At 50.7% G+C, this 27,412-nt stretch overlaps 1 protein-coding gene and 1 long non-coding RNA gene across 2 annotated transcripts; both read left to right on the top strand.

The window, feature by feature from the left end:
* The first annotated feature begins 77 nt into the window (after positions 1-77).
* Positions 78-4,913, top strand: LOC124991767 (uncharacterized). The gene is made up of 3 exons (XR_007109939.1): positions 78-223; positions 664-794; positions 3,500-4,913. It is a non-coding gene; the product is annotated as an uncharacterized LOC124991767 (long non-coding RNA).
* Positions 4,914-15,174: 10,261 nt separating this feature from the next.
* Positions 15,175-22,702, top strand: Hpd (4-hydroxyphenylpyruvate dioxygenase). The gene is made up of 14 exons (XM_047562535.1): positions 15,175-15,242; positions 15,354-15,380; positions 15,871-15,933; positions 16,228-16,332; positions 16,766-16,808; positions 16,962-17,044; positions 17,540-17,629; positions 17,791-17,894; positions 18,261-18,338; positions 19,005-19,167; positions 19,274-19,345; positions 20,816-20,938; positions 22,184-22,300; positions 22,394-22,702. Exons 1-14 carry the CDS (start codon positions 15,240-15,242, stop codon positions 22,502-22,504), a joined length of 1,182 nt encoding a protein of 393 aa, XP_047418491.1. The 5' UTR covers positions 15,175-15,239; the 3' UTR covers positions 22,505-22,702.
* The last annotated feature ends 4,710 nt before the right edge of the window (positions 22,703-27,412 follow it).

The following is a 27,412-nucleotide window of genomic DNA, read 5'->3' as shown; positions in this document are numbered from 1 at the left end:
CACGCCCACCGAAATAATACCCAGGAGACTGGATTTTGGTGACGCCCCTACACTCACAGGCCTGCAAGCGTCTGGGATGAGCTCACCCAAGATGACTCCTTTGGGTTTCTGATTCACGCAACAAACGTTTATTGAGCGCCTGCTGTATATATGTGCCAGAGAACTCTGCCCTGGCGCTCCCATTCACCTCGTCAAGTCTCCAAAGCTCTTAAGGATTTACACAGTACGTTCAGGTTTCTTCCCCGCCCTGAATCCGGTTCAGATCCACTCTCTTGACACTTATTGTTCTCTGAGTGACTTTAGGTAACTTACTTCACCTCTCTAAGCCTCAGTTTCCTCATGTGAAAAATGGTACAGTGCTTTGATAGCAGTCTAGATCACAGAACTGTCCTTCTGCCAACAAATATTCACTGAGTGCTTCCTGTCTGCCACACGCTGCCCTAGGTGCTGGAGTATTGAAGGTCTGTGCAGTGTGTAATCGGTTCTCTGTAAATTTTGGTAAAAAGACTGGCGATCAGGGGCTGGGGACTTAGATCATTGGTAGAGCACCTACCTAGCTCGTCCCTGCACTGGGGGAAAAAGTGAAAATAATGGTTTACCAAATACTTACAATATGCCAGATACTGTTGTGAAATCAGCGTCTTACATGTGTCATTTCAACAGCCTCATGAAACCAGGAGCATTATGATCCCTACTTGACGGCTGAGGAAACCATCCCCAATAACCCACTGTGTAACTAGCAAACGGGAAACCAGCGTTGCAATCCAGCTGAACAGAACCATCAGACTTAACAGGTAGGTATGCCTAACAGTTTGCAAAAGAACTAGAACTCATCACACTAGTCCTCCCCTGTTTGGTTCATTCCTCTCTTTACAATAAACTAACATTTAAACAGTGACCAAAAAGAAAAGAAAAGAGAGAATAACTAAATGCACATCTTCCAGTCCCTAATATTCTGCACTGAGGAAGACACATCACCTAGGAAGTATTCAAACATGTTTGGCCTGAACCTAGCCATGAGAAAACACACAGAGAAATGCAAAGCAAGGGGACGTGTTCTCAAAACAACTGGCCCGAATGCTTCAGAAAGGTCACCCTTGTGAAACACACATATGCATACACACAGATGAGATGGGGTTAGGTAGGCGACTGCTTAGATTATAGAGAAATAGAGATGCAAGAACTAAGTACAATGTGTATTTATTGACTGGATCCAGTATCTTCTCCCCTCAACAAAGCTATTAACAGTGTTCTTGGGACTGCTGGAGAATTTGAGTATGGATAGTATATTGTTGATGTTGAATTTCTACATTACAGTGCATACACTGTGGTTATGTAAGATAATGTTATAAGGGGGACTTGGGAGATAGCTCAGTTGGTAGAGTGCTTGCTTCACAAGCCCAAGGCCATGGGTTCAATCCCCAGCACCACCAAAAAAAAAAAAGAAGAAGATAATGCCATAAGGAAGTTCACCCTGTATTATTAACGCACAAGAGAGGAGACTTATTTCCGTGGGTCAGAAAAAAATATATGTGAATATATATTTGTACACAATTGAACAACAAAATAAATGCAGGAAAACATTAATGATAGGAGATTGAGTGAAAATGCAAAGGGTCTTTATATTCTTTTTACAAATTTTTGTAAGTGTGAAATCATTTCAAAATAAAAAATTAGAAAAATCTTTCAACAGAAGAAAAGTAGGAAAAGGTAGAAGTGGAACAGATTACATTAGGCCTCCTATATTTTGTTCCATCATCTCTTTTTTTAAAAAAATGCTTCAAACCTTGACAGGAAAGGAAAGGAGAGAGAGGGAGGAGAGAGAGAGAGAATGAGAAAGAGAAGAACTGAATGCTTGCCTATTCTTTGATTAGATAGTGGATTTTTTTTTCAATAAGCATTAGCTTTTCACTTAGTCATTAGTGAGCCAGTTGGTGAGATTCAAATATGAACTTTATGTTAAATTCTAGTATATCAACTTTAAATTTTTCATTAGATCCTGACATGGCAATTACATAAAAGAATCTCCTTAATCAAAGGAGATTGGTGATTTCTGCAACTAACTTGCAAGTGGCTCAGGAAAAAAAAAGATACAGGCATGTGGGCAAAGCAAAACGTAACCATCTGGAAATCCAAGTGGAAGGAGGTCCAACGTTTGTGGAAACTGTCTTGCCACTCCTCTGAGGTCTAAAATTTTCCAAATAAAATATGGGGAGAGAAGAGTCCCACCAGGGCAAATGAAAACCAGAGCTATTGTGTGTCACTATGACTGGTTGTTGTTGTCCTTGTGGTTGTGATGATTATGTGGAACCTGGACCCTGTGCCTTCCACTGCCCTCAGAGTTTCAGATCCATTGGCCTCTCCATCTCCACTCCCATCCCCACCCCACAGGCTTTCCCTGATTGCAGAAGCCTCTGAACTGGTCTCCATTAACCCATTCCCCACGGCAACCAGAACAACCTTTCCAAAGAGGACATTGTCACTCTGTTGCTTAAAGGATTTCGGTGGCTTTTTTGTGCACTTTTCTTGTCCTTCAAGATCCTTCTGATGGCTGCTGGCTTTTAGACTTCTGGCCCCACCCTCCACTCCCTCCTCCCCACTCTGAACTTCTCAGTCTCTGGCACATGGGCTGTGTAACTCCCTCTGAGCACGGGGTCTCAGCACCTGCTCATCCCTCCCCAAAAGCATCGCAGGCCAGACTCCAGCTCCTCCTCCAACATCCAGCTGCATTGCTCCTGGTTGTGGGAATCATTCTCTGACCCACCGCAAAGCTGGGCTGTTATCTGTGCTTTCCCACTTGGTTTTGTCAATGCGTGTCATGCGTCAGAGCTCTGCAGGGATTTTCCACCAGCAAAAATAAGACCCTTACCAGGTGTTGCCCCTTGACTTTGGACCTGTCATCCTCTACAGCCATGAACTGAATAAAGTTTTATTCTTCATAAGTTATCCAGGTTCAGGTATTTTGTTATAGCAACAGAAAACAGACTAAGAAAGGTATGCAGCTCTTTGGGAATCTAGTGGGAATTATAGGACAGTGGCCTAGAGTAAGGCAACCTCACTGTGCTAAAACAACATGGAGCAGGGAGGAAGCAAAAGGGCTGCCAATCACAGGTGCCAATATTTAAGCATAGGAAACACAAGTCAGAGAACCACACAATAAAGAATCGTGATTTGTACAACAAAATCAACTCCCCTGTGTATGGGTATAGAGTATGCTGGAAATGATTGCCTGAGATGGGAAAGATGGGTGGATATGTAGGTGAATGCAGTGGTTAATTTGAATCGTCAACTTGATTGGATTAAGAGATGTGGAAGATTTAGTCTTCCGGGTCTGTCAATGAGGTTGTGTCTAGGAATGATTGGCATGTGGCACAGCAAATTGAAGTGGAGACCCTCCCTAAGGGTGGGCAATACCATCCAATAGATGGTGGCTTGGATGGAATAATGTTGGAAAAATAAGGAAGCAGCAGCATCTGATGCAAGCTCCATTCTTCTTGAGTGGGTTCTCGATCGCTGCTGTGATCACCTGAGGACATCAGACCCTTGCTCCTTCACCCTTCCAAAGTGGACTCTGCCAGTGATTCTCCAGGGAGTTTCCAGAAGCCTTCCGTCTCAGACTGGGTAGTATGGTTCATCGTCTTGTTGAGAGATGCCAACTTCTTGGACTGCACAGTGCTGGTTCCTCGAGCTCTCTGGCCAGCAGACAACCATTGTGGCCTATCCAGCTTCTGGTTATGTAAACCAATGTAATAGTTCCCTTTTTATAATCCTACTTCTTATTGATACTGTTCTGCTAGAGAACTTGAATACAGGGAAGGTGTTAATATTTAGTTCCTCAGCAAAGTGTGGGGCAGGGGAGAAAGTTACTTTTAAGAATAGATTAAATATGACTGCTAGTTCACAGTAATTTAAAAAAAATAATGGGGTTGGGCTTGGCTTAACATGAATGGTCCTCTGGTTCAATGCCCAGCACCAAAACAATAAATTAGTAACAAGAAAGAAATTGTGTGCTGGGGATATAGCTCAGCTGGTAGAGTGCTTGCCTTGCAAGCACAAGGCCCTGGGTTCAAATCCCCAGCACCGCAAAAAAAAAAGAAAGAAAGAAATTGTTTGGGCTGGGGCACGTACCCGTCAGTGTAGAATGCTTGCCTAGTGTGTAGAAGCCTTGGACTTGGTCCCCACTACCTGGAAAGGAAAGAAGGACATGTTACAGACTGTGAAGCTACATTCAAGTGAGCTACATCACCCTGGATGCATCCAGGACTTAGCAACAATTTAATACTTTGTACTAGGAATTGGTTAAACAAATTATGCTACGATCCTTCTTATTCTATTTAATTTTTTAGCTGTTGATGGACCTTTACTTTAATCATTTATTTATATTTGGTGCTGAGACTCAAACCCAGTGCCTCACACATGCTAGACAAGTGCTCTACCAGTGAGCTACAACCCCAGCAAAACAATCTCTCAATGAAATACACAAACACACACACAGAGGCATGAGTACAAACGTGAAAACTTTACCCTGAGTGTCTACAAAGTATATAAAAATTATCTACAGAAAGCATATCCATACATGTGGATATATCTTTAGAAGATAGTAGGTATAGCTAAGACCAAACCATCCGCTGTGGTTGTTTATGGATAAAGGATTTCAGTGGGTTTGTTTTGTAAATTTTGTTTCCATCTGTTTTGTTTGACCTTAATTATGCATATTTTCTTTTTCCCCTGAATCACCCTATATTTTTGTTCTAAAGGACAATATAAACCACACATCTGGCTTGGCATAGTGACACACGCCTGTAACCACAGTGACTCAGGAGGCTGACTGAGGCAGGAGGATGGAGAGTTCAAAGCCAGCCTCAGCAAAAGAGAGGTGCTCAGCAACTCAGTGAGAGCCTATCTCTAAAAGAAGGGCAAAAAAAGGACTGGGGTGTGGCTCAGTGGTTAAGAACCCCTGGATTCACTCCTCAATAACAAAAAAACAAACATACAAAAAACAACAACAAAAAAGTCCACGTATCTGAGTTGATTAAATAGATGTGTTCAGTTTATGCAAATTCAGAACTATACACTTCTAGGCACTTTTCTGCATAAGATATCTTCAATAAAGTATGTGATTTTCCAATATTTAAAAGGCCTGGTGTTCCACCATGTAGTAGTCCCAGCTGCTTGGGAAGCTGAAGTGGGAAGATTTCTTGAGCTCAGGAGTTGGAACCCAGCCTGGGTAGCATAGCAACACCCCGACTCTTTTATGAAAGTGCACAAAAACATAAAGAAATTTTACCTTTAATCCCAGCTACTCGGGAGGCTGAGGCAAGAAGATGGCAAGTTGGAGGCCGGATGGGCAACTTAGTGAGACTGTCTCAAAATAAAACCAAAAGACCTGGGATGTGACTCAGTGGTAGAGCACTGGCCTGGCATGTGCAAGGCCCTGGTTTCAGTCCTGGGAAAAGACAGGAGAAGAAATTAAAACCAATAACATTCATCTTATTGAAACAAGATTCAAATAACACAAAAGGAAGCATTTTAAAGTGAAAACTCAGAGGTGATACGCACGTTCTCAGTGGTAAGCAGCTATCACGTGGCCTAGTTCCAGAACATTTCTTTCCACCAGCTCTAAGGGAAACTCTGTGCCCATGAAGCAGTCACCCATGTCCCCAGCGCCCGGCAACCACCAGTCTACACCCTGTCTGTGGACTTCCTGTTCTGGATATGGCATGGAAATTCAGAAGAGAGCAATTTTAAATCAATGGCTTCACACAGCAGCTCAAGTGACTAAGTTCTCTTGAACAAAATCTGGCCAAGCTGGGCCCATGTCCCACAGGAAGCAACTGGCTAGAGCTCTCATCATCCTTCTTGACAGAGTGTGGCCAGCAACTCTGCACCATGCCAGCAGCTCTGCTGCCTGTCACTCTCCTGGCTCCTGGGGCACTGGACTTTCAAGTCCCTGCCTAGTGGCCTCTCACACCCTTTTGTTTGTAAGAAATCCTTTGGGTCTCTGGAGGCAGTGAGGTGCACCAGGAAACTGAGAAGCTCGGATGCAGGTGAGGAGAAAGGAACCCACCTCCACCTGCTAGTGTGAACCATTTAGTTTCTTAGAGCCTCAGTTTCCTCAACTGCAAAATGGGTGTGATAGGAGCGACCTCACAAGGTTATGCTGAATGCAGACACATTGCACTGGACACATGGCCACCTCTGTCCCTGCAGGTAACACGGACACACCACAACTCTCCCTAATATTTGGAAATGGGGAAAGGGGGATGCAGAGGGGTTAAGCAATGTGTTGAAGGCCAAAGGGACTCTCCTGCCAAGAACACGACTCAGCACCCCGAAGGGAAAGGTGGGGCATGTTCGCAAGCCTGGGCCCTTTGGGTGGCAAGGGCCCAGGTTCAGCCTGGAAGGGGTCAAAGGCTGGTCTTGAGTAACTCCGCCATGGCTTATGCGAACGGCAGAGCTACTAACAGGTGGTAGTTTGGACTGAGGGTAAGAAATCCCTTTGATGTGCACTGGGCTTTGCTGCCACCTCAGGCTCAGCCTCCAGACACGGATTTCTTCCATCACCCCACCCAACCCTGAGGCCCCCACTGTGGAGGGGCCTCCTGGGGACTCAGGAGAGTGCTCGTCTACTCCTCAGGAAGCCCGTGAGTTTGCTTTTCAACAACATTACTTGAACTTAGATAATGTTTAAAAATTGAGTTTAAAATCAACAAAAACACCCCCCAAGTAAATTATTAAAGCTAATAAATGCTCAAATCTCGTCACTTCCAGATAATTTCACTCCTTTTTTATGCTTCCATATACTCCTGAGCTTGTTGACATCTGTCATATCCATGTAATGTGCTATGGCACGTGGCTTTTTTGACAAGGGTCACTGGGGATTGGACCCAGGGTTGCCTCACCACTCAGTCACATCCCCAACCTTTTGTTTGGAGACAGGGTGTCAGTAAGTTGCTGAGGCTGGCTTTGAACTGGCATATGGGCTTAAGAGAACTTAAAATAAAAATGGAACCTGCTAAGGTCTGCTGATTTTGTCATTTTGTGCCACCAAACCTAACCAGTGTTGATGCATATTCCTCCCTGCTGAGCCCACGCCCTCCTCCACCAACTCTGCCACGGTGAAGATGTGCTCAGATGCCGCTCTTCCTACTGTGATGCATTCTCCTCCCTTCATCAGGACTCTCTGCTTGAGCTAGCTAAGGCCAAGGGGAGGCGTCGGGTTCCTGGGAGGCCCCTCTGCGCTCTGAGTTCCTGTGCTGCCTTCCACCACAGGCACAGTGCTCCCTCAGGGCTTCAACACAGCCGCCGCAGGACCTTCAATCGGACTGGCAAACCCCAAGTTCAGAGGCAACCACTTCTCAAGGGGAAGTCCCAGGCCAAACCCTTCTGCTCCCTGATCAGCCCTGAACCAATCAAGGGATTCCCATTGGCTAAGTCTAGCTCCCACGCCCCACCCCACACACAGAGCCTAGAAAGCGATGACCCCCAAGCAAAAGTGGGGAGCCCTCAAAGGTGGAATGGAGCCTGGAGAGGCAAGAACGGGGTAGCCAGGCCTCTCCTCCATGTCCCCTAGCACAGAGGGCAGCCTTCAGACCAGGTCAGATCCAGTACCCCCTGCTTGCAGGCTTTGGGGCACTAATACTCAGAGAGGACTTGGGAGTGGCCTGAGATCACAGGGTCCAGTCTCCAGAGATCTTGTATCCTGTGCCATCAGCTTTCTGGACACTCCAGCCTGTCATTGGTACCTGGTGAAACCGCTGCCTGTCACGCCAAAGCTCAGGCTCACAGCTCTGTGCCTCAAAAGATAAAGAGCAGCCCCTCCCAGCTGCCTGTCCATCTGTACCAGCCCTGATAACAGGACCCGATGGGCACCTTGGTCGGCCCTCACCCACTCAGCTACCCATCTGAGATCTCAGTCCTTGCTTGGGGGCTGTGCAGCCTGGCAGGGGAGGAGGGACAATCTGTCCACAGGCTTGCTCCTCAGAATCCTCAGTGTGTCTGTCTGTCTGGGTATCTGTACTTGTGGATCCTAGGAAGCAGAGCTCAGGGCTATTCCTTGTTTTTTACCCACTTTTTTTTTTTTAAGTTGGGGTCTCCCTGTATTGCCCAGGTTCATTTCAGACTCTTGGAATCTATTGATCCTCCTGCCTCAGCTTTCTGAGAAGCTGGGACTGAAGCAAGGGCCACTGTGCCTGGCTGAGATCTGATTTTAAATTGTAACTAAAACCTCTTGGTTTATTTGTTTCCCAAACATAATAAGCACAAAGCAGCTGTCCAGCCACTCTGGTGCAAGCACAGCAGGTAGACACTGGGTGGGTGTCCTCTGAGCCCCTTCCATATGCTGACCTTCAGCAGAGTAGGCCTTAAGGTTCCGATCATGTTGCTATTCTGCTATAAAACCTTCAAGAGCTCCCCATTGCCTCAAAGCTAAAATCCAAACTCCCTAATTGACATTTGAGACCCCCTTTCCTTCCTTTTAACAATAAACCCGTTTGGTGATCATTAATGGAGTGCCTGCCACATGCCAGGCATGGAACTGGGCTCTCTGCATAGCCAGGTCAGATGGTTCTCACAGCAACCCTGTGAGGCAGGTCCCATTGTCATTCCCACTTTGCAGACCGAGGCTCTAGGGGTGAAGTGAGTTGCCCAGGCTGCTCAGCTAGCAATGGTCACGAGCACACAAGTCCTGCCTGTGCGGAGCCTTTGCTCTGCACTGGGGGCTCCCACCACCTCCCGCCACTACCTGGCCTCTGTGCCAGGCCTGCCCTTTCCACTCAGCCATGGACCAAAGGAAGTGGAACTTTCTGCAGGATCTTAATGAGAAGCACCCGGAGAGCCGATTTCCCTGCTGCTAGAAGATGAGGTAGAGGGGATTTTGGAGGCGGCCTCTGCAAAGTCTGATGGCCTACAGCATGGTGAGATCGCTTAGAGTGTGGACCTTGGTGAGAGGCAGGCCTGGGTTCAATTTTCTCGTGTTGACTTACTAGCTGTGTGTCCTGAGGCACTTCTCTGAGCCTCTACTTTCCAGTCTGTAAAATGGGGGTGGTAATAGCACCTAGCTCAGAGAATTGAGGAGGGACTGGATGAGGAAAGGGCAGGGCATGTCACAAGCTTACCGCAGTCACTGGCATGTAACACAGAGTGACCAGGAAATGGGGGGAGTCCATGACACTGCATACATGCTATTTTGAGAAAGCACTCTGCAGAGGTGACTGCTTGGTGGATCACACCCCTCTCGCTGAAGACCCTTTCTTTTACATTAAAATGTCAACTTACTTCTTAGAACACCCAAAACACAAAGGACATAAGAAAAGGGACTTAAGTTAAACTAGGTAAAAATTAAAAATTATGGTGTTCCACAGGCACAGCGGCCGTACCTGTGATCCCAGCAACTCAGGAGGCTGAGGCAGGAGGGTTGCAAGTTTGAGGCCAGCCTCAGCAACTTAACAAGACTCTCTCTGTAAATAAAAAATAAGGACCGGGATGTGGCTCAGTAGTGGAGCACTTGCCAACAGGAGCAAAGCCCTGGGTTCAATCCCCCTGCTACAAAACACTCCCAAGACTACACACTGTCCAATGCATTTGGATGATTTTCTGGAGAAGGCAAAACTATAGGGCCAGGAAAGAGATCCTTGGTTGCCAGAGCCCCATGGGGGTAGGGGAGGGAGGGAGTGTGGAAGGGCGTGGGTACATTTGGGGGTGGTGGATTTGTTCTTTTTTTTGGGGGGGTTGCTGGGGATCGCACCCAGGGCCTTGTGCTTACAAGGCAAGCACTCTACCAACTGAGCTATCTCCCCAGCCCCATGGATTTGTTCTTTATTTCGATTGTGGTGACAGTGACACAACTGTAGATGCTTTCCAGGGAAACTTAAGTGTACACTGAGAACAGTGACTTTCCCTCCATGACAGTTATACCTCAGCAAATACAACCCCTCCCTGATTGTGTAAACATCAGGAAGGACAGTGTACAAAAAAGGAAATAATCCCAAAGACACTGTGCAGTCCTTGCTCAGAAAAGCTGAAGCTCTCAAAGGACAAACTTCACCGACTCATGTCTCAACGATTGTGGTGACATCGTTGGCATGTTTTGCACTGCAGACAATCCCAACCAATGGCAAGAAGAAAATGAAAACCACCTGCAAACAATGTTTTGTTTTCCACAATTGGTAACTTATCAAATACACTGTCTTGTGCCTTTTTTTTTTTTTTAAACGAAGTATATCTTGCTCTTTCCTCATCATTACATGGAAAGTTCCCTCTTACCAGGGTTGGTAGGAAATTCCCAGATCCCCATCTCCAGCTGATGGCCTTGTAGTCAGGCCTTTCAGAGTCCCTGTAATTCTGCATGATCTGTTCCCTTTGCTCTTTTTTTTTTTTTTTTTTTTTTTTTTTTTTAACTGGGGATCGAACTCAGGGCCTTGTGCTTGCGAGGCAAGCACTCTACCAGCTGAGCTACCTTCCCAGCCCTTCCTTCCTTTGCTCTTGGCCAAGACAACTTAACAGCAAAATTATTGTCTCTAGGATCCCATGCAGCAGGGTAAGACCAATGTACAGCATCCATCTCGTTTATGCCCTTCGGAGATCCTGGATGCAGCCAGCTAAAATGAGTCCCATCAGTCATCAAAGTTTGTCTTAGAGAATGAGGTTTGGCTTCTCTGCAAGTTGGCACAGCACACGCTTTCGAGGTGAAGTCGACCTGAACACTTTCCAGGATGAAGGCAATGCACTGGCCTGTCAGGATACACACACAAGGGGCATAATCCCACAGGACACGTGTGTTGTCCCCAGAAACAGAATTCACAATGTCAGGGCAAGGCGTGCACTGATCAGGCGATCAGGGCATCAGGGCTCCCCGGGTGACCCCCACCGAGGACCGCCCATCCTTGGGCCCTCACTAGAGTCCACAGATTTAGTTTCATGCTGCTTGCAGAGGGACTGCTGGAGACATCTGGTTCAAAATCATGCCAGCCCATGGCCAGTGGGAACTGGATTCAGATGTCAAAGATGGAATCAGCTTGGTAAGGCAGCAATGGGAGTTTTCTTCAGGAAGAGAGATCTTCCGAAAATATCACGAATGTCCTTTGCTATTGAGCTGAGCCTCCCAGGTTCTTTCTGTTGTTGAAAAATCAGTTTGGATCTTGAATGTCCCCAAAAGCCCATGTGATGAAGGCTTGGTCCCAGTCTGATGCTTCGAGGAGGCAGTGGGAACTTTACGAGGCAGGGCCTAGGGGAAGGTTCTCAGGTTATTGGGGGTGTGCCCTCCAAGGGATAGTGAGAAACTTTTGTCCAGGAAGACTGTATAGGATGGAAAAAAAGTTATTTCACAGAATATTTTGATACATCTTAACCAGAAAGATTCATTAGGTTCAGGAAGAAATCCTGATTTTTCACGAATTTCCAAAATGGGTATATACAGCCGGGTGTAGTGGCATACACCTGAACTCTCATTGACTCAGGAGGCACAGGAAGGAGGATTGTAAGTTGGAGGTCAACCTCAGCAACTTAGCAACAACCTGTCTCAAAATTTATAAAACAAATTTTTTAAGGGCTAGGGAGCTAGCTCAGTGGCAAAGCACCCCTGGGTTCAACCCCTAGTACCAAAAAAAAGGAAGGTTTATATAACTGACCACCCAGGGCTGGCGGTTGCTCCAGTGGGCCTTGGATTTGATTTCCAACATTGCAAAACAATAAATTATTTGACAGTAAATAAAACAATGTGTGTGTGTGTTACAGGAATAATATAGATTATATATGGGTATGCATAATTATAAATAAAAGTTAAATAAATTATGTAGAAGATATGTGTGTGTGTGTGTGTGTGTGTGTGTGTGTGTGTAATGCCTCTACCCCTTTGGTTCTGAGCCTGGGCAGCCTAGAGGAACGTGCCTTGCTGGGTCTGGTCTGACCTTGACCGCCTGCTCACTGAGCTGTGTGCACTGGGAGAGGCTGAGTGAAGTGCAGTCATGCTCAGGCCACGGCTGCAAAATGCAAGGGACCAGGGCAATCGAGAGCAGAGTGACACCAGATTGCCAGGAGTGGGTGGGAGGGGCCAGGCCCTGTAAGGTGCCCTCCCCAACATGCTGCTGTGGGTGGGGATCTTGAGTTCAAGGAATCCACACCAGAAATAAGCAGCTGGGACTGGGGTGTGGCATGTGACTCCCATGTGCCAGGCCCCAGGTTCCATCGCTGGCATGGAAAAGGAGCAAGGGAGGGAGGGAGGAGGCAGAGAGGGAGGGAAGGAAGGGGGGCAGGAGGAGGGAAGGAGGAGGGAAGGAAGGAAAGAAAGAAGAAAGGGAGGGAGGAGGCAGAGAGGGAGGGAGGAAAGGAGGAGGGAGGGAAGGAAGGAAAGAAATAAGGGAAGAAGAAAGGGAGGGAGGAGGGAAGGAGGGAGGGAGGGCGGACTTGAGAGCAGCCTGATCTTAAATGGTCCCATTCAAGAGCCAGCCTTGTAGTGGAGGCATCTGTAAGCGACCCAGGTGGCCCAGCAGCTCCATGGCATTTCCGCCATATGTGGCCCCACAGAGGCGTGTCTCCCTGCTGCCACCATCCAGGAGTCAGGATCTGGCTCACTGAGTGGAGCAATTTTACCTGGCTTCTGCTTGGAGTTAGCGTCAGGCAACTGGGACTGTGAAGTACAGGGCCAGGCTGCCAGTTGGCAGCCGTCACAGCGCCAGGGAGGAAGGCAGCCAGGGCTGCCGCAGGACTCACACTCACTTCCCGGGAAGCTGCTGTTGGTCCCAAACAATGCTTCTGCCATCTAAAGCAAGGGTCATCATCAGTGTGTCAGGGTTGAGCCGGAGAACCCCATGGCTGCCACCACAGCATCCAAAGTCCCCAAGAGCAGCCCCAGGTTCAGTGATTTGCTAGGAGTGCGCGCAGGGCCTGGCTTACAGCCACAGGCCTGCTGGGATTCATTAGAGGGAAAGTGCAGGGCCACCGCAGTGAAGGGGAAAGTCAGGAGGAAGCCAGCACAGGCTCCCAGAGTCCTCCGCGTGGTGGGTCACATGCTCCGCTCCTGCAGAGGGCTGGGACATGGTCTCTACTGGGGGAGCTGGGCTGAGCCAGAGTCCAGGGTCCAGGGTTTTTGCTGGGGGTGGGGTGTTAGCACCCTCTGCAGACACATCCCCAAATTCCAGGGAAGTAGAAACCACTGTCTGAATGTGTATGTGTGTGTGTGAGTGTGTGTGTGTGTGTGTGTCTCGCCTATTGTGCCGAGGATCAAACCCAGGGCCTTGCACATGGTAGGCAGCTGCTCTACCACCAGCTACACCTCCGCCCTGATTGTGCAAACCCTCTGGGCACAACCATTCTTATAATTTCTGAAATTCAGTTTCCAGGGTGCCAACCCCGCCCCCAATGTGCACCCTTTCTGCACACTAGGATGTGGTCTGGGCTGGGTGTTAGGAGCCATCTGTTTAGAAGGACCGTTGAGCAAGGCCCCTGGAACCCACCTCCTGGCACAGGCTGGGCACAGAGAGTGATGGCCACAACCCACTGAGGCTAGTCTGTTGTCACCTGAGCCCAGCCCGGTCAGCTGCATCAGGAAGGGACAAAGGTGCTCCAGAGACCCCATAGAGTCTCCTCCCCGAGCTCTGCCCATGGATGGCAGTGGCACCTGCAGGGATCCAGAATGGGACTCAGACCCACAACGTTTCTGGAAGCAAAGTCCAGAGGGGAAGAGAAACAAAGTCACCACCCCTGCTCAGCCGAACTGGACACCAGCCTTTGGCCCCCGAGGCTGCTCATGGCGTCATTCCTGCATTCAGCAAACATTGACCTTACACCCAGGATGTTCGCCAGGCCAGGCTCCAGGAACAGGGGTTTGAATTAGCCGCAGCAACTAGGGACTAGGTGTTCCTGCTGGCCTGGGGGATGGGTGGACAGCACTGAGTCCTTCTCCCCCAATGGAACCTTCTAGGCCTATGACCTCCACTCTGTTTTCTCAGGTGGAAAATAGACTCAGGGAGCTGGGATAGAGCTCAGTTGGTAGAGTGCTTACATGTCAAGCACAAGGCCCTGGGTTCAATCCCCAGCACTGAAAAAAAAAAAAAAAAAAGACTCAGAAAATAGACTCAGGGAGCTGAGGTGGACAACACGTGAAGCCTGGAGAGCCATTGGGAGGGGAAGAATGAGGCGGTGGGACCACCTTGCCCGCCTAGAAAGAGCCCAGAACACAGAGAAAGGAAGGGAGAAGATATCTCCAAGGGTGGAATGAGCCAACTGCAGAGGCCAGTAGCCAGAGTGCACAAACCTGCTCTCACCAGCTCCGTGACCTCGGGAAAATGTGTTGGCCACTCTGGCCTCATGTCTTCGGGACACCAACATCACCCATTTCTCTGCAATTGAAACTGTGGGCCCTGGAGGTGAAAACCCTGGTTCACATTCCAGTTCTGCTCTGCCACTTGCCAACTGCATGGCCTGGGACAGTCCTCCGTCCTGTGCTCCCCCCCAGGGCTGCTGGCCTGGATTTCCATCCTCAAAGCAATGAAAAGAGTTTGGAGGGACAGGTGCGGCGCCAGAGGCTGGAGGGCGCTGGAGCCTGGGCCCAACACTTCTCTTCCAATACTCAGGCCACAGCAATGGCAAGGACCCCAGTCCCCATCAGGAACCCCCACATCACAAACAAACAGCTCTCGTCCCTGCATGCTGTGCACTGAGCTGTGTGAGGTGTGACTCCAAGACTTGCACTGTATCTCACAGAACCCCCCATAGTTTATAGACGGAGAAACTGAGGCTCAGAGGGTCTGTGGCTTGGCCCAGTCACACACTACAAAGCAGGACCAGGATGCAAAACCCTGTGCACATGACCAACCGCCAAGGAATGCACCCTTTTATCCCAAATACAGTCTACATGTCCGTTGTGCCAACAGGGCTTCAAGACCAGCTCCCAAATTCCCTGAGTAAGAAGTTCTGAGGCTGCCACTCAAGCTGGCCTTGGCTTCTGAGCTTTGCATCTGGATAGCAAAGATCATGGTCCCACCCTGGGGACCTGGAGGGATGTCCCTGGGCTCCTTCCCCCTGGCTCTGCCCCCACTCCCCTCTGAGGCTGGCAGCATCGCCTTGGCCTGTTAGCCAAGGCCTTCCTGGACCAGGGCCTTCCTGGTTGGACTCAGCTCCCCACCCCCAGGAAGGCCAGGGAGGTCAGGGGTGGGCCCTGCCTCCTGGTAAATACCTCTGTCCAGCTCTCCCCAGGCTGCTTCTCTCTGTATTCCTGGCAGGAAGCTGGACGGAGATCAGCCATGGTGAGGGGTCTGCCTGGGGCCATGCTGGCTCCCTGCGGAGGGACCTCTCATGAGACTTCAGCAGTGCCTGGGCCCCTGGCAGAGCCTCACTGTCTTTTTCTTTCTCCTTAGACGACTTATAGTGACAAAGGAGCAAAGGTGAGTGGGAGGGGAATGTGGGGCCTGGGTCTACGAGGGAGTTGAGGATGGGGAGACCAGCGTGTCAGCAGAGCAGAGGAGGAACAACGACTGAGGATCTGGCATGTCCCAGCCACACAGGAGTTTACCCCTGGGCTCCACACCCTGAGCTGGACTCCCGTTCGCCCTCCTGAAAACCTTTTACCTCTTCTGATATACCTGCTGATCTCTTCTCCTCTGGAAGTTCTTCCTAAGGTCTCCCCTAAGCCCATGCTGCTAGGGCTATTCCTTCTGGGAAAGCGGGGCTGACCCCCCGAGGGCCATTCCCAATCCCGAACACTGCAGGAGCTCACCTTGCGCATGAGCAGCGACTCCTGAGGCCAGGCAAAGCTCCATGGCTTCGGCTTCTCGGTCGGGGCTGAGTGCGGGATAGGGAGCTGGCAGCTGGAACCTCCACCTGTACTTCTCCAGACCTCCTCCCGGGACTCAGCCTCCTCCCCTCCTCCTGCAGCCCGAGAGAGGCCGATTCGTTCACTTCCACTCTGTGACCTTCTGGGTTGGCAACGCCAAGCAGGTAGAAGCTGGGGCAAGGTGGTGGAGTGGGCAGGGGACAGGCAAGAGGGCCTCCTGGACCGGGGCACCCCCCAGCCGTGGAGGTGGCTGCAGGAGGGGGAGGATCAGGGCCCAGTTGGACCAACACTTTGGACCCTGGCAGGAAACTTGTCTGAGGGCAGAATGTACAGAGAGCAGCTTTCTCCCCAGTACAGTCTCTGCTCCTGGGCAAGAGGCAGACAGGGGATGGGGACGCTTGACTGGGCCCCAGGCCACCCCTCCACCCTCATGAACCCTGTGGCCACTCTGTCATCAGGCTGCCTCCTTCTACTGCAGCAAGATGGGCTTTGAGCCACTCGCCTACAGGGGCCTGGAGACAGGCTCCCGGGAGGTGGTCAGCCACGTGGTCAAGCAAGGACAGGTGCGTCCACACCCCGGGGCCCCTGCACTCGCGGTGTCTTGAGGGCTCTGACGTGGCCAGTGATTTGCACCAGGGGTCTTCCCAGGCGAGTCTCCTCAGCCTGGCCGGAGGCTGGCCCCACACAGATTCAGGAAGCCCAGGACATTGGATGGGGAGATTCAGCAGTGCTAAGACCCAGGGGCGCCCTGGAGTCCTCCCCAGGGAACCCCACAGCTGATCAGGGGACCCAGGGCTGCCACAGGAGAGAGTCCCCAGCCCTCTGGACCTGTGGGAGAAACCTAGGCAGAGAAGGAGCTAGAAGCCATGATTCAGGAGTCCCTTGGCTGGCCCTTCTGCTCCACCAGGGGTGTGTTGGGGTGAGCAGCAAGGAGGGGAGGGTGCGTCTGCCCACACTGCCCTGAGCCACCCGTCACACCCTTCTCCACCATGGTAGATTGTGTTTGTCTTCTCCTCTGCGCTCAACCCCTGGAACAGAGGTGAGGGGCCCGAGGTGGCAACTGGGCTGTTGGAGTGGGGTCAGGGTGCGGGGAGGGCAGGGGCTGGGCAGGGGCATGAGGGGGCTGAACCCAGAAGGCTGAGCCTGGCCAGGGGCCTTGAACTCCAGTGTCAGTGCCCCTTGCCCACCACAGAGATGGGTGACCACCTGGTGAAACATGGGGACGGTGTGAAGGACATCGCGTTCCAGGTGGAAGACTGTGACTACATTGTGCAGGTGAGATTGCAGCTGGGCTGGCCTGGGACAAGAGCCTGCCCTCTGCCTGCCACGGGGACCCCCTGGGTGGTCAGGGCTGGATGTTGGCGTGACACACCGAGTTCCGGTGACAGAAGCCTGCCCCTTGCTGTGTGTCCTCACTTTCATCTTCAGTTTCCAGTGACACACATGGGTCACTTCGTGATGTCAGCTCCCATTCTTTTTATCCATCCTCTCTTCTTACAGGGAGGGAAGCTAAGGACTGGAAAGGGAGAAGGGCCACAGAGTGAACAGGAGATGTACACACACCCCACCTGCTTTGTCCCCCACACCCCAACTCTGAGCCTGGACCTCAGTTTCCTTCCCTGCCCGGTGGGCCTGAGGCCCAGTATGGGGGACAGCTGATGCTGCTATGTCAGGACCCCGGGGAAGCCAACCCCACAGCAGCAGCAGCAGCAAGGACTGGACTCGGGGAGGCCCCAGCCCTCACCGCCCCCCTGCTCCCTCTCCCTGCAGAAAGCCCGGGAACGGGGAGCCAAAATAGTGCGGGAGCCCTGGGTGGAGGAAGACAAGTTCGGGAAGGTGAAGTTTGCTGTGCTGCAGACGGTGAGTTCACATTGGTGTCCCCGTCCCTCCTGTCAGCACCCACTGACATGCAGGGACGCCCCTCACTCACCCATTACACCATCCCACTGGTGGGTGGTGCCATGGAAAGAGCCCAGCACTGGTGGTGCTCATGGCTGAGCCAGGCTGCTTCCCACCCCCAGTATGGGGACACCACACACACCCTGGTGGAGAGCATGAGCTACGCTGGCCGGTTCCTGCCTGGATTCGAGGCCCCAGTCCTCAAGGACTCGCTGCTTCCCAAGCTGTGAGTGTCCCTGGCTCCAGGAGTTGGTGGAGACCCTGAGGTGGGTGCAGAGCCTGTCCCTGTCCTCTGTGTGGACTGGGCTTCTGGGATGGGGCTGAGCTCCTGGAACACAGAGCACACCCGAGGGCCCCAGTTCAAATCCCGGCTGCCTCCCGCCTCAGCCGCTGAACCTTGGGCAGGCGCTGCAGTTTTCTATGCCTCTGTGCCTTCATCTATAAAGCAGGGATCCTACTAATGAGGTAACAAAGCGCCTTGGTGCCTGGGAAGAGCTGCGTAGGTCTGAGCTGTGGTTATTATTGGGCGGCAGTGGAAAGGTGACATTTGGGGGTCGCCTTCTCCTCACCCCCCACACTGTCCTTTTCCTAGGCCCAAGTGTGGGCTGGAGATCATCGATCACGTTGTAGGAAATCAACCTGATCAGGAGATGCTGCCTGCCTCAGAATGGTGAGTCCTGGCCTCCCCTCCCCACAAGGCCCACGCCTCAGTTCTAGTACCAGGTGGAAAACAGGACAGGGTGGTGGGTGGGTGGGCACCTGGACCAGTCCTTCATTTATTCCCCATACATCCACTCCCCTGAAGGCCGAGGGGTTCAGGGCCTGAAGCCGTCCACAGGCCCTCCCTGTGAGGAGGAGGTGGGCAGACTGCCTCTACCTGACAAGGTCTGCTTCCTGCTGGCCTCCCATGGTGGGAGGTGGGGACAGACCAGAGCCAGGGCACAGAAAGGTTGAGCTCCCTTTACAACAAACCCAATCATGGGCACTGACCGGCTCTGGCCATTACATTAATGACCTCTTCAGGGCAAGCCCTCAGTGACCTAATCACCTCTCAAGGGTCCCTAATACCATCTCAGTGGCACTTAAAGGCTAGCATGGTGCACAGACACACCCCTGCCCATGTCAGAAGCCCCCAGCCTCCTGCCCAAGCATGGCCTCCTATGTGGCTTCTGTTAGAAGACACTTTATTTCCACCCTGTGGAAAACTGCCACAACATGACAACATGTGTGACATGATTGCCGTCTCCCTTCTGGAGTCCACTTGGGGACCCATCCTGGAGGGTGGAGGTGGAAGGATAGGAACACAGATCAGATGTGTCCTGCTGGCCACCCACAGGTACCTGCGGAACCTCCAGTTCCACCGCTTCTGGTCTGTGGATGACACACAGGTACACACAGAATACAGCTCTCTGCGCTCCATTGTGGTGACCAACTACGAGGAGACCATCAAGATGCCCATCAACGAGCCCGCAATGGGCAGGAAGAAGTCCCAGATCCAGGTGCCACCCTGGCTGGCTGGGGAAGGAGAGAGGAACAGGCTTGAGGGCCCTGGCAGGGCCGGGGGTGGGAACAGGAACAGATGACAGTGCCTTTTTCCTCTCCCAGGAATACGTGGACTATAACGGGGGAGCTGGGGTCCAGCACATCGCTCTCAAGACCCAGGACATCATCTCAGCGGTTAGAATGCCAGCCCTGCTCCTAAGCCCCCTCCCTTCAGCTCCAGGGACAGTCTCTGAAGAGGGGGTGGGAGGGGCAGTGGCAGTCTGGGGGGTCCCTTTCTCCAACCTGGAGGGCTGACAGGTCTCCTTCCTGGTTCCTGCAATTCCTGTGCAAATAATCCCTACCCACCCCACTCCAAGAGTTTGGTCTCTGCAGAACATTCTGGGCTTAGAGGTGGCAGATGCCACGGGATAAGGAAGACTGCATCCTGCTCCCAGATCTGCAAGTGCATTGCCTTTTGTCTCTGGGGGACTCAGCACCCTTCCTGGGCTTCAGCTGCCTCACCCTGAAAATGAGGACATGATAATCTAAGATCAGTCTTGTCCTTTTCTCCAAATCAAGCACCCTATGTCTGTGGCTCCAGCCCTCAGGGACTAACTGACCCTTAAGGAGAAAAGTCGGGACTGTCCCATCCCATCCTGGCCCTGTCAGGAATTCACTGCATGACCCTGGCAACCTCATTCATGCATTCACTCAGAAGATGCTCATTGAGGACCTACTATGTGCTAGGTGCTATTTTAGGTATGTGGGACACATCAATAACAGTTTCTGCTCTTGCGGAAACAAAAAGCACATAAGTCAAATAAACAGGTGGCGTGAGTGTTCTGGAAGGAACCACCAGGGATATGGGAGAATGTGTGTGGGGGGATTCACCTTAAAATTGGGTGATGCAGGGGCTGGGGAGATAGCTCAGTCGGTAGAGTGCTTGCCTTGTAAGCACAAGGCCCTGGGTTCAATCCCCAGCACCCCCCAAAAAAAAAAAATTGGGTGGTCCCGGAAGGTCACATGGGGAAGGGGACTTTTGAGAATGCAAAGGGTTGGAAGGACAGAAACCTGTGGAAATCTCCAAGAAGCACGCCAGGCAGGAGGGACAGCCCAGGCAAAGGCCCTGAGATGGGCAGATCCCAGGGAGGTTCAGAACAGCAAGGAGGTCAGTGTGGCTGGAACGGAACGAGTGAGGGAAAGCATGGTGGGAGGTGGGGTCAAAGGTGGAAGTGGGGGCAGATGGTGAGGACCATGGCAAGGACCTTGAATTTGACTCTGAGATGAAGCATCACCCTGAGGTCAGCAAGGACCTGATTTGGCTTGTATTTTAAGAAAATCCACTCTGGCTACTCCGCTAGAATAGGTACTTCAATCTCTCAAGGCCTCCGTTCCCCAGCTACGAAGTGCACATAACAGCATTGCTCCCCGGACATGATGAGGCAAGACCAGGAGGATAGGCACATCATGGGTGCTCCGTGAAGGCCATGGATCCCTGATCCAAAGGGACTCAGACAAGGACGGAAGGGGCTGAGATCACACCCCATCCTGGAAATCAGGAGAGCCAGGACAGGTCCCCTGTCTTCTCGTGGCCAGCAGCTCCACCTGCCTTAGGGACATTGAGCCTGGAAAGACACAGGCTGACCTCATCCTGCTCTGGGACAGATTCGCAACTTGAGAGAGAGAGGCGTGGAGTTCCTGAGTGTTCCATCGACATACTACAAGCAGCTTCGGGAGAATCTCAAGACAGCCAAGATCCGGGTGAAGGAGAGCATCGACGTGCTGGAGGTGAGGCCCCGGGGGGATGCTGGGCCACGGGCACCATGAGCCCCGAGCTCCATTGACCTCGCATAGGCTGGCCCAACCCCTACCCTGCAGGACACGCAGGCACACAGAGGCAAAACCAGAAAGAGAGAGAGAGTGTGTTGGTGCCATACAAAGTTAAAACTGGCAACCTAGGGCTACTTTACAGGAAGTGACCAGCTCTCTGAGAAGGTGACTTTAGTTGAAAGCTGTACAGGACATGATCAAGAGGAGGGCTGGCAAGAACATTCCTAGAAGAGGAAAGACCAAGTGCAAAGTCCTAGGTGACAGCAAGCTCCAAGTACCCGAGGAACAGGAAGAGGGCTAGCGTGGGCTGAAGACAGTCTGAGAAGAGATCTATTCAGGCAGCTTCCAGTGGGCGATTCCTCTTGTGGCCTCTTTGGACTGGATTTGCATTTCTTTATTTTTTTTTTTTAGTTGTAGATGGATACAACGCCTTTATTTTATTCATTTATTGCATGTGGTGTTGAACCCAGTGCTTCACACAGGCTAGGCAAGTGCTCCACCAACGAGGTACAACTGCAACCACTGGATTTTGCACTTCTATAGCCAGAAACCATTGAAAGTTTTTTTTTTTTTTTTTTTTTTTTGGTTTTGGTTTTAGCGGCTTTATTGGCACAGAAGTCACATTAAATAGGTTACCCTGTTAGCTATATGCTAAAATCAAGATCCATTTTAGAATATTTTTGTGTGTTCCAAGTATTGAACCCAGGGCTGCTACACCACTGAGCCTTATGTCCAGTCCTTTCTGTATTTTTTTAGAGAGAGGGTCTCACTGTGTTGCTTAGGGCCTTACTAAGTTGCTGAAGCTGGGTTTGAACTCGCAATCCAACTCCCAAACTGCTAGGATTACAGTCGTGTGCCACTGTGCCCTGTTCAGTTTAAGATCATTTACATCATCCCCCAAAGAAACCCTGTTCTCTTAATCATACCTCCTGACCCCTCCACTTCCCTCCTCCCCCCACCCCAGCTTTAGGCAATCATTAGATTACCTTTGGTCTTACAGATTTCATATAAATGAAATCACGTAACATGTGGTCTATTATGACTGGGCTTTGTCACTTAGCATAATGTCTTCAAGGTTCAACCAGTGTCAGCCTATATCAATACTTCTTTCGTTTTTGAGTGTGTAGTGGTGGAGATTGACCCCAGGACCTTGCACATGCTAAGTAAGCCTTCTGCTAGCGGAACTCCCTGTCTCTGGTCCAGGAGCTGAAAATCCTAGTGGATTACGATGAGAAAGGCTACCTCCTGCAGATCTTCACCAAACCCATGCAGGACCGGCCCACACTCTTCCTGGAAGTCATCCAGCGCCACAACCACCAGGTACGCCCTGAGCCCTGCCCGCCCTGAGCCCTGCCCGCAGGGAGCACGATCCGCTCTGTGGGACCCCGGCTCACCTGCTCTCTCCCACTCCAGGGATTTGGAGCCGGCAACTTCAACTCGCTGTTCAAGGCTTTTGAGGAGGAGCAGGCGATGCGAGGCAACCTCACCGACTTGGAGACCAATGGGGTGGTGTCCGGCATGTAGACCCCGCCCACCCAAGGTCACGCCCCTAGTCCTGGACCACGCCCACCTTCCCGGCCCTCAAGGTCAGATCCTCCCTACTGGCTGCTGGCCTTTAGACCCTGCCCACAACCGAATCGGGAGCCAGGGCTCCGCCCACCACTGGCCACGCCCCCTTGTTGAGCTGCTCCCGCCCTCCTGAGTAAAACTGACCCTGTCTAAGGCTCTGTGTGGTGTTTGTGCCCGGTCAGGAGCAGTGGCGCCCCTTCGCCGCCAGGGGGAGGCGTCTGCCTTAGGGGATCCCAGCGCTGTGGGACCCGAGAGGGCGCGGGATGCAAGCGCTGGGTGCAAGCGCTGTGCTAAGCGGGACTGCGCTGGTCGGGGGCGTTTCTGGAACGTGGGGACAGGGAATCTGCGATCTAGACGAAAGGACGGGTAATACGGTTTCATAGAAGACAATAAGGCAGGAATGAGGTTGAGAGGCGGAGAAGACGGGAGGAGGACTAATTGCAACCAAGGAAAAGCCCCTCTGAGAAGGTGCCAGGGGCGGCCAGCCATGGGGAAATCCGGGAAAGCGTTTCCCGGGAAAAGAGAGAGGCGAGAGAGAAGGTCCTGAGGTGGGACGGAAGCGGGCAGCCTCCTGTCCGCTGGCTTGATGACTGCTAAAGAGGCCCTGTCTTCGATTTTGTTACCCAGAGTCCAAACTTCTGAACATACGAGACGGGAGAGTTAGCCAGGGGCTTTTAGGGGCGGCATCCTTGCTGGGCAACCACAGGACACGGAGCCACTCAGCTTCTGCCCTGCAACCCTCAGGTGACAGTCCGCAATACCCCACCAGATGTCACTGCACCTCCCCCTTTGTCCCCAGTGAGAAATCCTTTTAGAAAAGGGGCTGTTCATACTCAGCCACGAGGGACTTTTGCAAAAGAATGAGGCGACTGGTCCTAAAATCCTTGAAAGGAAAATGTTTCTTCAAAACCAAAGAAGAGGGAGGGGTGGGAGGGGTGGGAGGGGTGGGGGGGGAGGGGAAAAATATAATAAACATCATTACCCTATGTAAACGTAAAAAAAAAAAAAAAAAAAAAAAAAAAAAAAAAAAACCAAAGAAGAGGGGCTTAGGGGTGTGGCTCAGCAGGAGTGTTTGTCTAGCATGTGCCTGGGAGGCCCTGGTGCTGTCAATCCCCAGCATGGGGAAAACAGACAAACAAATCACATAGCAAAAGGAGGTGGCTGGGGGACAAATTTGGTCTCTCTTCCTTCTGCTTTAAAAGCTTCACATCCCTCCCTGAGGATGGGTCAACTCAACTAGGTACAGGTGGGTCTGGGTTGTGGCTCAGTGGTAGAGCACTTGCCTAGCATGTGTGAGACACTGGGTCTGAATCTCAGCATCGCATATAAATAAAAAATAAAGATCCATTGACAACTAAAAATATATATTTTAAAAAAGAAGTAAGTATAGATGAATCCCCATGTAGGGGAAAAAATCTGAGTTGGTATTATGGGGGAAACTGAGGGGCTGTTTTTTTCAGAAAAATATCAGGGTTTCTGGAATCAAGAGTTCATAAATGAAAAGAACATGGGAGAGAACCAAGAGGGACAGGACCCAGGCCCATGCAAAAATAACCTCCCTCTGTTCTCCCATGGCTTATGCAAAGGGAAATTCTATATCCCAGAAGGTCACAAGTTGGTGGCTTATAGGCTAAATGCATCCACAGATGCATTTTATTTTGCCTGCATCCTTTCAAGCAAGTTTGCAACAATATTGTAGAAATTTTTGCTATTTCATATACAAAATCTGGTGCTTTCTGGAACAAAGGACTCTGGTTTGCCTTCCTATGCAGCAAAGGCTGCCCGTGCTAGGCGTAGGTGCCTCTTTAAACCTATCTGAAGGTGTTTAATATCAAAGGTGTTTAAACAATGGCTAGCGGTCAGGGGTTTATGTGCTTTTATTCTTGGAGAAGAGACTGGGTTAGGGACTCTTGTCCAAGTGTGCCTGGAACCCCCCGCTCCTCTTTCCCTCTGCCAGATATGCAGACATCTCAAGTTGGGGTTCTCCTTTTGGTCCCCTGCTGCAGAACCAATGAAGGGAAGACTTACTTAGAGGGACTCCGGGAGGTCAGAGGAAAAGAGGATAGATCTGAGGAATAACAGAACCACCGGCGTTGGCTGGGAGGGGAGGGGCGGGGAAGGTGGGGTCCAGGATGGCTGGACTTTGAGCTTAGGTAGTCAGCAGCAGACCATGAATGAAGCAGGACACAGAAGTGCCACTGACCAAGCTGGAAAATTTGGCAGAAGGAGCAGTTTCGAGATGAAATTCAAATCCGGATATGTTTCCACCACGTGCCTAGGGCCCTTACCCTCACGTTGCCCTGCAAGGCCCAACTTCACCTGCCTCACCCACTCTATACCCCTCAGACTTATTTTTTTCCTTTTCTCGACTCCTGCCTCAGCTGTAGCCGTGCCGACCTCCTTGCTACTCCTCAAGGAGCAGGCCCCTGTCTCAGGGCCTTTGCACTCACAGTTCCTTTTGCCAGGAACACCTTTCTGGATGTTCACAGGGCTGATTTTTTTCTCCTTTGAGTTTTGTTCAAATGCCAGCTCAATGGTTTCCTGATCACCCTCTTTAAAACTTCTCACACACGTCCAGCTGACACTCCCTTCTGTTAGTTTTTGTTCTTACTATAGCACTTATTCTTTGTGTTGTCTTGCTTACCCACGACATTATCTCCAGGAAGACAGGGAGTGTGTTTTCTTCATTCCTGTTCCTCCAGTGCCTAGAGGAGTGTCTGACACTTAGTAGGTACTCAATCAATCTTGCCTGAATGAAGGCCAAGGAGGTACCTTCTTTTCCCTGGCTCAGTCCCAACCTCAGCTCTCTTCCCATCTACCTCCAGTGCTTCCTGTCTGGAAGCATAATTCCTAAAATCAGCCCAGTTCATGGACACCTACTCTGCCTTTTTCTATCCCAAGGGTAGCTGCACAGGACATTTTTTCACATGCCCCTACCCCCTTGTGTCTGTCAGGCTGTTCCTGAGTGGGACATTTGGGCCCTGGTTTATGTGCCTTTTAGATCCCTGATTGTCAATCTTAATGTATCTGACTCCACAGTGATGCTGTCCCAGCCCCCTTGCCTTGTGCCAACTGCCATGGGGTATTTTGTGACTTCTGATTCTGGCCAGGTTGCCAGGGGAAAATGGTGTCATTCACACTTCTCTAGTAAGAAAGGAGGCCCTGCATCTTTTCAGTCAAGTTGCTTTTGCTAGGATTTCAAGTGTTTCCTTCATGGGAACAACCTGGACACCATCTAAGAAGCACCACACGCCCCTCATCACCCTGCCACAGGATCAGGCAGATCCAGGTCCAGCTCCCTTGGAATACCACAAACACTGGATGCACTCACTTCTCAACTGGTGGCATTTTATCTGTCCCTTCTCCCTCTCAAATGCAGACCAGAGGGATGTCTCCTTAGGTGTTAAAACATGGGTGAAGAACCACCTTTCCAAGTTCTTCTGGTGATAGTTAAAAGATCCTTGATCTTGTTTCCTTAGCTGCAGACTAGTAGCAGCATTAGATACCCGAGTTGTTCTGCTTGTTTTGGCAGCATGTATACTAAAATTGAAAGACACCTAAGTTCTTAAGAAAAAAAAAAAAAAAAATCTCCAAGAAAAAAAAAGTGTAAGGTCTTATCTGAGTATAATTTGGTACAGTTTACATACTCCACCTACAGGCTCAGAGTTTAAGAACAGTGATCTGAGTGGACCACACCATACCACCCACTCCTGTGCCTGGACAGTCCACCCTCCTTGTGAGCAGGGTATACTCCCAACAGACAGAAAGAATGAGGAGGACAGGGAGAGAGAGGAGAGCAAGAGAGACGGCGTATCTGTAAGAAAAGTCAGTATATTTATGGTTTGCTTTATAAAAGTTACTATAATACAATGGTACATAGTATTGAATTCACAAAAATATGAACAAATATTTACAGCAAGACACACCCACAACGGAAACACTTCTCTTCAAAACAAGTTACACACTGATGGAGGACAGAGTCTATACGTACAAACATCTCTAAAACTTATTAGTTCTCTTCTTTGCAGGGGGAGGGAAAGAGGAAGAGGGAGGGGAAGAGGAAAATGAAAAAAAAAAAAAAAAAAAAAAAGCAGAAACCCCCAACACTTCAAAAGCAGAGAATCTGTTCAATGAAAACAAAGGCTTTGAGAGAAAAATGGGCCAACACATATGTGGATTATTGCCTGGGGGGTCCCGGGGAAGATGGGGGCCCAGTCCCTCGCCCTTGGTCGAGGCCGGTCAAGAGTTAACACAGCCTCCTTGCCGGGCGAGGGGAGGCACGGTGAGGGCCCAGGTGGGCCCTACCTGGATTCCTCACATCCTCCCCACTTTTCTTTTATGGGGGCGGAGGGGAGAGAATGGAGACAGCCCCTTGGGGGCTGCACAAGTAACTTAAGTCAGCTGTCTACAAACTACACATTTCCTTGTGTGAAAAATAAATATTTCCTCAGTTGCACCATTAAGCAGAAAACCGCAAACGGAAGAGAAGGTCGTCGCTGTGTCCAGGTAACCCCCTGTCCTAATGCCATCGATTTCCTTGACCTTGGAACTGGTGGGCACGGTCTCAAACAGAGGGCCTGCGGTGAAGAAATTAAAACAAAAACAAAAACAAAAAAAACCCACACACACACACACACACACACACACACACACACAAAACAAAACCACCAACGACAAAAAAGAGAAAAATAACAATTCTTTGTACAGAATTTACATGATAACAAGCTTGACACAAGCTGAGATACCAGAGGCTGGCAGCCTGGGCCGCGGTGGGCGCGGCTCCCACCCGGCGCTCCCCTCGGTGAGCACCCGGGTCACAACAGTCAGTTCCAGAGATTATTTACACGCCTGCTCTGCTTTCCA

This window comes from Sciurus carolinensis, chromosome 8 (genome assembly GCF_902686445.1).
Source record: "Sciurus carolinensis chromosome 8, mSciCar1.2, whole genome shotgun sequence".
Lineage (NCBI taxonomy): Eukaryota > Metazoa > Chordata > Mammalia > Rodentia > Sciuridae > Sciurus > Sciurus carolinensis.
This window is presented reverse-complemented; position numbering and strand designations above follow the sequence as displayed.